Here is a 13,041-nt window from a genome sequence, read left to right on the forward strand (position 1 = left end):
AGAAAGTTTAAGTCTACCCTTCTTACACATTAGTTGCTATTAAGTCAGAAAAAAAAAATAATGTAACTATTTATTAAGTTTCCCATGTTGGTTTGAATGTAACACCAAATCATTTTCATGCCCAAATCTACATGGTTTCTTTTTCCCCTGTGCTCATCACCACTGAGTGGTGAGACTTACCTGAGCAAAAAGAAGAAATTCTTAAGTCTTTCTTCATACCTAGAACTCAGTCTAAGCTCGATTTTTTTGAAGATCTTGATAGATCTGGTTAATATTTTAATATTCAAAACCCGCCTGGACACCTTCGTAGTGTAACCTCATCTAGGTATTCCTGCTCCAGTGGGAGGATTGGACTAGATGATCTTCCGAGGTCCCTTCCAATCCCTAACATTCTGTGATTCTGTGATTCTGATTTCTAATTTTTATGAATCTTTTAATTTCTAAGTTACAATCGAGAAAGAATGGTAACAAAATCCTTTAATGAAAGGAAAGCAGTCCATTCCTTCCATTGTTCTCTGTGGGAATTAATAAAAACAATGTCAGAAAAAGGACACAGGATATTACATAGCAACTGAGTTGCAATTGCCCATTGGTTTCCTGTGAGGTCACTGACCCTTTTGTTCTTTTTTCAGAAATGCAAATATGACACTTGCCTCTGCGAAGACAATGAAGAATGCTTGTGTGCTGCCCTGTCCTCTTACTCAAGAGCCTGTGCTTTCAAAGGGGTCATACTGGGAGACTGGAGAAAAAGTGTCTGCAGTAAGTAGTAGAATTGTAATCCCTGTGGAATTAATTAGCCACCAGAAGTAAGCATGTTCTCTTGGAATTTGATTGTCAGTTATCTCAATGTTAAGGGATTTGGCGTATTTTAGAAATGTCTAATGGACTTAAAAGAGACAATGATTGTAATGTTTACTAATTCATGCTGTAGTTTTTAGCTGTCATTTGTTCATGACATATTTAAAAGTAGAATGCAATATTTTTCACTGTCACCTTCTTTCCTCAGTTTAAATAATAATACTGTTTCTATCTTTGATTAATGGAATCCCAGCCATCATGGCTTTTACATTATCTTTGCTTATCAGTATCTTTGTATATCATTGTGCTTGTTTTTCAACAACAGTGTAGTATTGTTGAGACTAGGAATATACTATATTGTGTTCTGTCTCTGATTATCAATATGTGAAACAAATATGGGTATGAAAGTAGTAAGTATTAGTAGCAGTTAAAAAGAAGCCTTCCATTGTTGAAGATAGGTTAGCATTACTTGTGACATTTTTTTTTTTTGCTTTAATAAAATATAAGGGAGTGTTTTTACCATTATGTGCTGCATAGCCAAAGAAACTAAAATAGAAGCATCAAAGCTAAATTATCTGTCCTTCAGCTCTTATTTATCAGTTCGCTTATTTTCCCTCTAGCTAGTGAAGTATCTGCCTGCCCAGGAAATAAAATTTTCCTTTACAATCTTACAATGTGTCAGCAAACCTGTCGTTCTCTTGCCGATGGTGAAAAGCATTGCTTGCAAGACTTTGCTCCTGTGGATGGCTGTGCCTGCCCATATAATACATACTTGGATAATCAGGATACCTGTGTGCCCATCTCCAAGTGCCCATGTTATTACAAGGGATCATACCTGGAACCAGGGGAATATGTTACAAAAGATGGAGAACGCTGGTATGTTTTATTGTGGTTTCTTGTGTGTGGGGATAAAAGTACTTTTAAAATTTCCTTATTAGGTGTAAGCTACTTCACAGATAAATGTTACTCTGAAGTTACACAGTTAATAGGGCTTTGCTGAGCAGAGAGGTAAATGGAAGATAAAAGTCCATCTAATTTTTTCTTGTTTCCTTCTCTGTCAGAGACAGATTGCTTGTTTCTTTCCCTTAATATATATTTACTGTAGCATCCCTTAATATGTATTTACTGTAGCACAGGCTTTTGCAGGCAACTTTCGTGATTCTCATATTTTTTACCATGAACTCTGACAACAGCTTGCTACATGAATCATCAGTGCAAACTGTGAAGTACTTCCTTCTCTCATGTGGTAGATGAAGCATGCAGGTCAACAAATTTGCAGTGTATAAGTTGAACAGGCATGAAAATACACTGTATATCCAAATGAAGGCTTTGATTTATATTATCATTACTATCTGTTTCCTGAGTCATCAAAAAGCACAGTATTAAAGATTAATAGAACATCTGTCATTCCTTAAAATATAACCTTTCTGTGCATTATGCCGAAGATCTTGCTACAATTTTTCTCCAAGTGAAAATTCATAACTGTGCTTCAGTAGAGTTGAAGTATCAGTATAAATTATGCAGGATGTCTCTGATAAATGCTCTCACATGTAAATAAACAAATCCTTAGATTTAAACTGAAGACTCTGAGTTTACTCTTTTTTTTTTTTTAATTTCTACCTTATTTCACTTCTTTCCTAGTGTCTGCCGAAATGCAAAGGTCCAGTGTACTTCAGTGAGATTAAGAATGGAAAGTAAGTGATATTCTAGAAAGTAAAATAAAAAACATAACCTAACCTTCAAACCCAAACCTGCACTTTCCATTTGAATTCTCTGCTTCTTTGTTTTGTGTGTTTGCTTTTTCTCTTTCTGCAAAACACTTTGGTGCCTCTTTTTTTTTTTTTTTTTTCTTTTTCATGAGGATACACATACCCTAAGGTTTCTGTCTCAGTAACTACCACCTTTCACACACATTTATTTTCCCTTTTCTTGATTCATCTAAAGCAAAATCATACCTTTCAGGTTCAAGAGAATGTTCTTCTAACAAGACCTACTTTGACTGTGATGGATCCCTGAACTGGACTTCACAAACGCCTGTACAACTTAGCTGTCACACTCCTGAAACTGCTCATGTATGCATTCAGTTTTTCTCCATGTCATGTTTCCTTTATTCTGTATTCTCTAAATTACATAGTCCAACCCAGAAAACACAGTAGTAACGAACAATTTATTTCTCTTTAGTTTAATCTTCCTTTCCTTTACTCTGTTGCCAATTTCATGATGATTCTCCTCTCCTTTTAATTGTGTCTTCAGTAGAGTAGTACCTTTAGAGTGAAATATGATTTGTATTTGTGTTCTTAGACAATCAAAAAATAAAAGAAAAACATTAGAAACTTAGGAAGAAAAACCTTATAAAACTAATCAGTATTAGGCTGCTTGGTTATAAATGCAGCTTTTACTGGAGTGCTTTTGAAGAAGCAGAAAAAAAATGCAGTGCTTTTTCATAAAGTAACAGTTATTTCTCCTTATATTTCTCAGTTCCAGGCAGAGTGTGTCTCAGGCTGTGTGTGTCCTGAAGGTCTATTTGAAGATGGCAGAGGGGGCTGTGTCGAGGAGAAGGACTGCCCGTGCATTCATAACAACCTGTGGTATTCTCCTGGACAGAAGATAACAGTTGACTGCAACACCTGGTAAATTTTAATTTTGTACTCTCTTCTAGAATATATTCTGTGCAGTAAACTTATAGTCATGTCTAGATATATGTGCTACAGTGGTTGCTATGGTTGCATGTATAAACTTAATTTTCAGGCATACTTTTTGCTATCTGAGGAAATAGAGATTGTGCTGAAAATATTGGGGTAATAGCTACATCTGTTTTCAGAAGACATCTCTTATTGGGAAAATATACTAATTTTTTAGAAATAGATGCTATCAGATCTAAAACATGTAGCTGGCCAGAGTTAAAAATCATGTTATATGCTTAAAACCAGGCTAAACTATTGAAGTTAAGACTTGAGACACTCTGTAACACCAAAATGGGTATTGTGCACATTATCACGTTGTATCAGGTAGCCGCTCAGTTTGTTCTGCAGCTTTCCAAACAGCACTTTTGGTGAGATCTGAAAATTCAGCTCTTCTGCTCTCTTCTAGTACCTGCCAAAAAGGGCTTTGGACCTGCACTGAAGATGTATGCTATGGGACTTGTACGATATATGGAAGTGGCCATTATATCACCTTTGATGGAAAATTCTATGACTTTGATGGGAGTTGTGAATATGTGGCTACTCAGGTAATGTTCATCAGGAGGGCTGAAATGGCGTCAAATTGCTTTGAAGATGTTTCCTTCTTTGGTTTTGTCATTCCTTATTGTCAGCCATTACTGTTACTGAGGTGTTTACACATTCTGCCAAGATAAATTCTGTATTTTCAGTGCAGGCAAGCTCTGTGAATGTTCTTCTTTTGTTTTGTTTTTCTGATACAGTGGTCATAAATTCTATGTAACAGCTATTTTCTAGTGAGACCTAACAGCTCACTATCATCTGTGAAATTAACCAAAATTCTAAGCTTAGAAAGATATTTATATTCTAAGCTTAAAACAAAGATATTTATATTTAAAGATGTATTCCTCATTTTGTTTTATTGTCCTGCTTGTTTCCCAGGTTTTGCCGCACATGAGACTGTAGTAACTGTTTATATGCATGCAAAGGTGTATATGTACATGTTCATGCATCTCAAAAATATATGTATGTATTTCAATTATGAAGCATCAGTATCAATTTATACATTGTGGAGATTTAAATGATTGTAATTATGAATAGTTCCAACTAAAATTTAAATATTCTACCTAATTTTCTTTTGCTCATTTTTTCTGCTTCCTTTCGATAGGATTTTTGTGGTGACAAAAATTCTGGTGGGTCATTCAGTATCATCACAGAGAATGTCCCTTGTGGAACTACAGGAGTCACCTGCTCAAAAGCTATTAAAATGTTTCTAGGGGTAAGTAATGATAGTCAGTGAGTATATATCTGTATCTAAGTATTTTTTTAAAAAGTAATGCTCCAAAGCCACATCCTGAAAAGCAGCTATAACAAGTAAATGTTAGAGGACCCATCAAATTAATATGTACAGGTGTGGATTCTTAGGTACTGAAAACTCTTTCAAACAAAGCTTCCACACAAATTTCTGTCGACATGAAAAGTCATCCCAGACTTTGAACTATTGATTTCAGAAAGAGTTTTATTGTTACTAGTGTCTAATATTTTATCTCTTAATAAAAGTTATAATATTTCTCTTTTTACCTTTCAGAAAACAGAACTGAAATTGGAGGACAAAGATTATAAAGAGATTCAGCGAGATATTGGTGATGATGTGCATTATTGGAACAGGACAGTAGGCCTCTACCTCGTTATTGAGGCCAGCAATGGCGTAATGCTTATCTGGGATAAGAAGACTACTGTTTTCATCAAGCTGACCCCTGATTACAAAGTTAGGATCTGTCTGTCTTTTTCTGAAGTAGTAGTATGCATAGATAAATGAGCTAAGGAAACATATATCTTCTTTTATTCTGACTACATATTTAATTCCTTTATCCTCTTCATATTGATGATGAGTGTGCATTATTACTATCACACCTTGCAGAGGTGTTATTGGAGTTTCTTACAGTCTATCAAAGTGCATTGCAGGGAATGTATAGCATATGGCTGCAATAAAGCTAAACATCTAAGGCATTCCAAGTTTGTGAATATTAAGAGCCAAGCATCCAAAGTAATTTAGGGGATGTGAACTGACTGTGCATACACTTGGAAACGTGCATGGAATCTCAGCCCCGAATTAAAATCAAACTCCCTGTACAATGTATGGAGATAGTTTCAATTTCTGAAAATCAGCATGCTGAATTATAGAGTAATTAATTAATTAGACTGAATGAGGAGGTGCGGGGTTGTATAAACAGGGATATACTGTTGCTTGAGGGGGTTAAGGTACCTTAAATAGCACTATGAAAAATATACTATTGTAGGTAAGTTGCTAAATTATTTCTTTTGAGAAAAATTAGTCTCTCTTTCCTCCAGCCCCGCACCCCTGGAGGAAGAAATGGTGCTCATTATATTAGAAGGTTTTAATAAAACCAGTTTCAAGCAGAATGAAATTCCCTCAGGCTTATATTAATAGCTAGGTTATGATAAATTGAGAAAAAATGGAAAATAAATTAATTCTTCTCAGCTGAAAGAGGCTTAGCCACTCTTTAGTGTTATAAGTTGGATGAAGAACCACAGAGACATGGAAATGCACAAGATATAATTAGCTTCAAGGAGGGAAGACACGGCAGCTGAGTAGTTCGCTAAGTACATAGATAAATAAAGGTTTAATTTCTGTATAAATGATGTGGGAGTAAAGATGAGAATACATCACTTACACAGAGAGTCAGTTGTCCTTTTTAATGTCAATGTTTTGCTCTTGCTTTACTAGAGTCTGTTTCTCACTTCTGTGGTACATTTAAAAGCTATGGATACATTAATTTCCTTTTCCAGGGCAAAGTGTGTGGCCTGTGTGGCAACTTTGATGACAAATCTAACAATGACTTTACAACAAGGAGTGGGCTGCAGGACACCAATGCTCTGATATTTGGGAATTCCTGGAAACAGTCTTCCATGTGTCCAGATGTCACAGAAGAGATTAAGCCCTGTGATGTGAAACCACATCGGAAGTCATGGGCAGAGAAAGAATGCAGCATCATCCTAAGTGAAGTCTTTGAAATTTGTCGTTCCAAGGTTTGTAGAGGGAAGTGATGGGACAGCACAGTGCATTTCTGTTGACACAGGGCAGAGAGATCATCAGAAATGAATGAAGAGATGGTTAAGTAGAGTGATCTTCAAGTAAGTCTATACAGTTGCAGCTGTCAGTACATTTCAGCTAGCCTTAATTAAAGTAGTCTGAGTATCTGTGGCAATGGGACTGTGTCAGTAGTGGTGCCTCCCAGCTGTACAAGCCCATCTTCATCACCACAGTTTCACTGCCACTGCTGAGCAAGTTAGCTTCATAAATTTAGCCTTAACACCTCTGTGCTGCAGTTGCACCATCTCTTGTTGAGACACTCTCAATACTGTAAGTTCTGAAAGGCCTTGTGATCATCAGACCCATCTTCTGACAGAAACCCATACTGTACTTGAAAGATGGCTGTTGAAGAGAATGCTGCTCCTTGTAATATTCAACCCACAGAAGGGATCTTCTTGGAAACTGCTGACATCACACAGTTTAGACATGCTTAGCTGCTAGTACTGTGCCTCCAAATTCTCATAGCACACACGACGTCAGTCTCACAGCTTCCAGACCACAGTGCACAGAGCATGCTGCTCTCTATTTCTTCTCTCTTTACCAAAGTATGGTAATATTAATAACACTTTGTTCTTAATTCACAGTGGGAAAGAAAGCCAGTAAGAGTTATCAATTTAATTAACTTAATAGATGTCTCTATGTTGATTCCTCCAGCAGCTAAAATCCAGTCTAAGTTTCTCCTCTTGCGGTGTCAAGCAAAAAAGTGGAAATGTTTTGTTAAAGTGTCTTTGGATAAACTCCAAAAACTGGCAAGCACAAAATTGTCTGCTTCATATTTGATGTGAAGTGCAGCCTTTCTGACATTGCTCACCACTTGGTTGGCAGAGCTTGATGGAAGATAAGACTTCATTGACATCAATATAACTTGGTTTTCAGAGCAGAGAAATGGAACTCTGTTAGAAAATGTGGGTGCTACCAAAGGCTCTTATTTTTTTCAGTCATAGAAAATTATGAAGGTGCTGTATTAGTTGAAGTCTGTTACTATCCAAAAGACATTAAGCAGCTTCAAGCCTATAATGATTGTTTGAGATTGGGCAATTCTTAGAAACACTCTTATTCCCACCCAGCTCAATTCCCATATCTCGAGAGATCTCTCAATCTTACTAGTTTGAAAACTAAATTGGAGATGAACAGTGGTACCATTTCTTTCCCCAACAGGTAGACCCGATTCCTTTCTATGAAGCTTGTGTTCATGATGCCTGCTCTTGTGACAGTGGTGGAGATTGTGAGTGCTTCTGTTCTGCAGTTGCTGCATATGCGCAAGAATGTACCAAGGCTCAGGCCTGTGTTTTCTGGAGAACTCCTGATATATGCCGTGAGTAACAGTAAAACACAACTGTATCTTTCTGGCTGCTGTCAGAAAGCCTGTCAAATCAATCATTAATAATATCACTGCGAGGTCATGTTGGCTATACAACGCAATATATCTTCACAACATATTAGGGAACAAACAGAACTAGTAAATTTGTATAGTTTAATTATTCAGCCTAGATTTTCTCTTTCTCTCTCTCTTTCTCTTTCTCTTTCTCTATTTTGCTTTCTCTTTCTCTCTCTCTCTCTCTCTCTCCCTCTCCCTCTCCCTCTCCCTCTCCCTCTCCCTCTCTTTCTCTTTCTCTTTCCCTTTCCCTTTCTCCTCCTCCTTTTCCTTTTCCTTTCCCTTTCCTTTCCCTTTCCCTTTCCCCTTCTCTTTTTCCCTCTTCCCTTTTCCCTCTTCCCTTTTCCCTCTTCCCTTTTCCCTCTTCCCTTTTCCCTCTTCCCTTTTCCCTCTTCCCTTTTCCCTCTTCCCTTTTCCCTGGCTGACTTTCAAGTCATCCTTCCATTTTGCTTGATCATTGGTGAACTGCAACTCCTGTTATCTTTCTCTTCTCTCTTCTCTTCAAATTATTCAGAATTTGATTTTAGCAAAAGTATATAGAAATACTCCTGTGTAGATGAACCTAATCAGTATTAAGTATATTGTGTCCATTAGTTGTGCTAATGCTCATACCAGTATGTAATAAAATAATGTAAAATATTATTTAAATTAGTATTTCCCCCAAAATTGCTCAAAACAATATTGTGAGATGCTAAGTAGCAGAAATGTTGATTTTTTTAGTTTAAAAAATTCATTCTGACTCAAAATTAAAGCTAGCTGTAGTTTTTAAGTGTAAGAAGTCAGTGAAACAGAAGTTATAAGTTTCAGTCAGCTCTGATATATGTTTATAAAAGCTCCTTCCTCTCTCCATAGTCATCTAAGCTGAATTCTGTTTTAAGTTGCATCCATAATATCTCATGTGCTTGTCCTTGGCCTGCTGGAGGTGACTCTCAGCCCATGTGATAAAGCAAGATAGAACTATTTTGAATATACTGCAAGTTTTTAGGAGTTTACTAGTAACTAGGGAAGAAAAACACTCTCAAAAATTTACCTTTCATTTTCAATTAAAATCAATACCAAAAGTCCAGGTCCTATACCTGAAGAGAAATTTCACAGGCATAATATGTGGGTTCATTTAGTTTGTACCTTTGAAGACCTGACCAGAGCTGCATTCTGGCAACCATGTATTTAATCATCTTATCTTTTTTTTTCTCATCAGCAATATTTTGTGACTACTACAACCCTCGTAATGAGTGTGAATGGCACTATGAACCTTGTGGCAGTAAAATCACAACCTGCAGGATGATTAATAATGTCAGCACCAACTTTTCAGTACCATACCTGGAAGGTAATAAATTCCCTGGCAATTTTGTGTTTCATTTCATAGAACTTTGTCCAGGTATCATTTAATGAATATGGAATAGTCAGTCAGCTTGACAAGATGTTCCTAAATCTATTATGTTGAAATTGTCTCCTGTCTTACATAGATTTTTCTTATAATGTAATTATAGTTATGTTGTTGTCACACACAAAACTAGGTCTCTGCTTGGGTAATATCCTGAAACATGCAAGATTTCTACACCATTTTTACTTTGCATCCAATCCTAAGGGCATTTCAAGAAAAAAGCAAAAGCTTTTACATGGTAAAGAAGCAAGTTAATGATAATTGGGTGATTTTAACCTTATCATTCTTTATGCATCATATCCATCTTGAATTCATTAAATTAAAGTGCAGCATCCTTACTGCAGCATTTTACAATGGAAAATATCTTTGATACCAGACACACTGATCCTGCTATATGTTGCATTCTTAACAGACACCACAAAATGTTGTCAGAGGGCCACTGCAGCCTACACCATTTTCATTGTATTTTGTAGTTTTTATTTAGGCTTTAAGACCAAGATGTGAGGCTAAAACAGGTTATTTCATATGCCAACCCACTTTGAGAATGCACAATCCATTTAAATGCCATTTTAACCCTCGAAGTATGTAGAGGTATGCTATTAGTACGTGAAAGTCCTTGTACTTGATAACTGAAAAGAAACTGCATGTTATGGAGACTGCAACTATCCAAGAATTTGAATAACTTTACAAATGTCTTCTGTTTTACCACATGCTAAAGTTGGAGAAAACAGCCATGTTTTTGGCCACCCAGTCTTTTTGGCTTGGACTGGAAGCTGTTATCTCCAGTTTAGGGATTAGAAATAAGTGCCCAGAGATTGGCTTTGCTATTTTAATCCTTGAACTGCTGGTAAGAAAACAAAACAAAACCAAACCACAACAGACAAACAAACCAACTCTAGACAAAATATGTAACCAAAAAAAAAAAGTTGACTCTATGTTTTGATAGTTTTAAATTATCAGAAAGATTTAGAAAGTGTTAGAAGGCAGATTATAATATATCCAATTATCTTTCTTTTTTTAAAAAAAATATTCAGTGGAAATACAGAGCACACTTAGTTTTGTTATGACACCTGTACTACACTCTTGCAGCATGCAGCGACTTTTAAGTACCAGTTAATTATATGGTCATTCAGTTTACAGGCTATTTAGAAATCCAGTACAGTATAAAGAGGACTTAATGCAATTAAGAATTGGATTTCATGAGTGTTTATTTGGAAGCAGGACACAATGTTTTTTTAAAAGAATATTAACATGAAAAAAGCAATGAGAATTGACAGATAATTAATCCCTTGCAGGTGGGGTTTGAGTCACTGGCAAAGGGTATGGAAAAATGCAGATAAATTATCTGTTTAGATTGGAGACACCTGGCCTCCTAAAGGCACATCAACAAGGTGTACTGTTGCAATAAATATAGTGAAAAACCTGTTCGTTAATGAATCCACTTCTATATTCTTCACAGAATTATTATAGATGTAGGGATCACATTTCAATGTCTGCAGAAAAATTGGCATGTTTCTTTGTCTTAAAATTACTAGCTTCCAATAGAAACTAATATAAATTGGGTGTTTACCCAATATCTTGAACTAGGAAAAAACAAATTCCTTAGTTTTCATGACTAAACTCCTCTTTAATCCTCCTCACCTGAATATTATCAATGAGAATTGTTTGATATAAGTCTTTTGGAAATACTAATTGTCCTAGGATTAATTTGAATTGGAATTTTTTTATTTCTTTCACTATGTTTGATTCAGTGAGAATCATTTACCTTCAGAACGTATCCCCTCGAGTTAACTTTCTTATACTTTTTTTTCATCCTGTATGCTGTTTTACTTGTCATCAACAGGGTGCTACCCCAGATGCCCTAAGGACAAGCCTGTTTATAACGAGGAGACAAAGGAATGCGTGCCTGAAGATCAATGTGGGTGTTACTTCAATGGAACTCATGTTCCCACGTGGACTGAAGTACCCACAGAAGAGAACTGCACAAAATGGTATGTAAAAAGGCAAAAATATCTGCAGTAATTCAGGAAGGAATTTATGCATGCTGAGTCCTTCATTTAGTTTGTGGGTGATTAAGCAAATGGGATGCAACTTCAGCTGAAGAGCTGGTGTATTCTAGCACTTATATATACAAATCAGAGGAACAATGTAATTTATTACAGTTAAGACTTAAACTCAAAAAATGCTTGTACTTACAATATGTATAGATTCTAAACTTTTAATTCATAATTTTCCAAACCCATAAGAATCCAGATTTCAGGTTGATAGTGTCGTTACAATAAGTGTATTAGCAAATTCATTAAATATACTCTTTGGTGTGTCATAAATGTTATAACAGCATGAAACCTGAGTGTGTCTCTAGAACAACCACTTGATTCTCATGGTGCTTTGGGAAGAGTGGGGCTACTCTGCCTTGCATTCTCACTTAAAATTGGGATTTCAAAACCACTGTAATCTGAAATGATCTATACTAACCCTGAAAGAAATACTTGAGTCCTAACCACTCATTCTTAGAGCGTTATTAACAATAACACAGACATCTATGACTCCACGTGGTGACCAGAGATGAATAAAACCCTGATCTAGCTATATCTTCATTGCTCTGAAAAACAGTTGTTATTATTGCAACTTGCAACACAAAGTCATTCATGATAGTTTTAAGAAGTTGTGCTTAATGAATGAAAGAGGTGACTTAGTTTGAATGAAATAGTGATAGGCAATTTTGGAAAAATATATCTAGAAAAATATCCAGAATGAAGATCAAGTGACAAATTCTTGTGTTTCTGTGCTCTTGGGTCTGCTAACAGGTACCATAAAACATATGCAACATTTTAATTTTTGAAAATTTTTCTTTTAGTGTCTGTTCCCCCTCAGGATCCATAGAGTGTACACGAATCCCAGGTAAACAAAGTTTGTGATTTTCTACAAATGAAAAGAAAAAAAATGCATAGAACTGCTCTGTCTGTCTCTTTGGAATGATTTTTTCCAGTGCAAGTGAAAGTTCTGACCGAAGAAAATTGGGCAGCGCTTTTGTTGAACCTTGCTGTTAGTACTTCTGGTTCAACCTTTTTCTGATGTTCCTTTATTCTTTGTCCCCATGTTCCACATTCAAACTAATTGATTTCACCACAAGAGTTTGCACTCCCAGAACATGTAGTATTATAGAAAAGTGTCAGTAAATTGCAGTTTTTATTTCTCTCAAAATATTTAAAAACCCAGTTTGTACATCTGTTCCTTCAAATGTTTTATGCAGGGCTTTATTACATATGTTTTAATGTTCTTCTAAATGTTAAGATAAATCAGTGCAATGCATTTGATCTAAGCTCCAGGTATAGCTCTGAAAGGAGCATGCTTTACTCACATAAATGCTTACTTGTCCATAAAAATTCTGCCTTTGTCCCTTACCTGTTAGTAGAATAATTGCACAGTAAGGCTCTTTCTTGCAGGGTGTCCTTGTGTCATCAATGGAACGAGTTATCCAGTGGGCGAAGCTGTGGGAAACACAGAGGATGGCGGCATATGTATAATATATATTTGTGCAGAAAATGGTTCTGTAGTTGTTGGAAGAAATTATTCTTGCCCATCTACAACCACATCTACAGTAATTTCAACCTCCACTCCTACCCCTACTCTTACTGCTATAGGTAAATATTCAACAGAGGTGTGCATCTAAAAATTATTTTCTTTAATTAAAATACTTTAAAGATAGAAT

At 36.0% G+C, this 13,041-nt stretch overlaps 1 protein-coding gene across 1 annotated transcript in view; it reads left to right on the plus strand.

The window, feature by feature from the left end:
- The window catches only part of MUC2 (mucin 2, oligomeric mucus/gel-forming), a 59,877-nt gene that overhangs the window by 14,486 nt on the left and 32,350 nt on the right, over window positions 1–13,041 (plus strand). The window contains exons 15-28 of the mRNA XM_065636882.1: window positions 633–759; window positions 1,419–1,674; window positions 2,440–2,492; window positions 2,761–2,870; window positions 3,277–3,428; window positions 3,889–4,027; window positions 4,624–4,734; window positions 5,044–5,223; window positions 6,267–6,506; window positions 7,729–7,885; window positions 9,144–9,272; window positions 11,173–11,320; window positions 12,187–12,230; window positions 12,776–12,973. Coding sequence (XP_065492954.1) covers window positions 633–759; window positions 1,419–1,674; window positions 2,440–2,492; window positions 2,761–2,870; window positions 3,277–3,428; window positions 3,889–4,027; window positions 4,624–4,734; window positions 5,044–5,223; window positions 6,267–6,506; window positions 7,729–7,885; window positions 9,144–9,272; window positions 11,173–11,320; window positions 12,187–12,230; window positions 12,776–12,973 — 2,044 coding nt within the window. The remainder of the gene's footprint in view (window positions 1–632; window positions 760–1,418; window positions 1,675–2,439; window positions 2,493–2,760; window positions 2,871–3,276; window positions 3,429–3,888; window positions 4,028–4,623; window positions 4,735–5,043; window positions 5,224–6,266; window positions 6,507–7,728; window positions 7,886–9,143; window positions 9,273–11,172; window positions 11,321–12,186; window positions 12,231–12,775; window positions 12,974–13,041) is intronic.

Source organism: Caloenas nicobarica, chromosome 5 (genome assembly GCF_036013445.1).
Source record: "Caloenas nicobarica isolate bCalNic1 chromosome 5, bCalNic1.hap1, whole genome shotgun sequence".
NCBI classification, from domain to species: domain Eukaryota; kingdom Metazoa; phylum Chordata; class Aves; order Columbiformes; family Columbidae; genus Caloenas; species Caloenas nicobarica.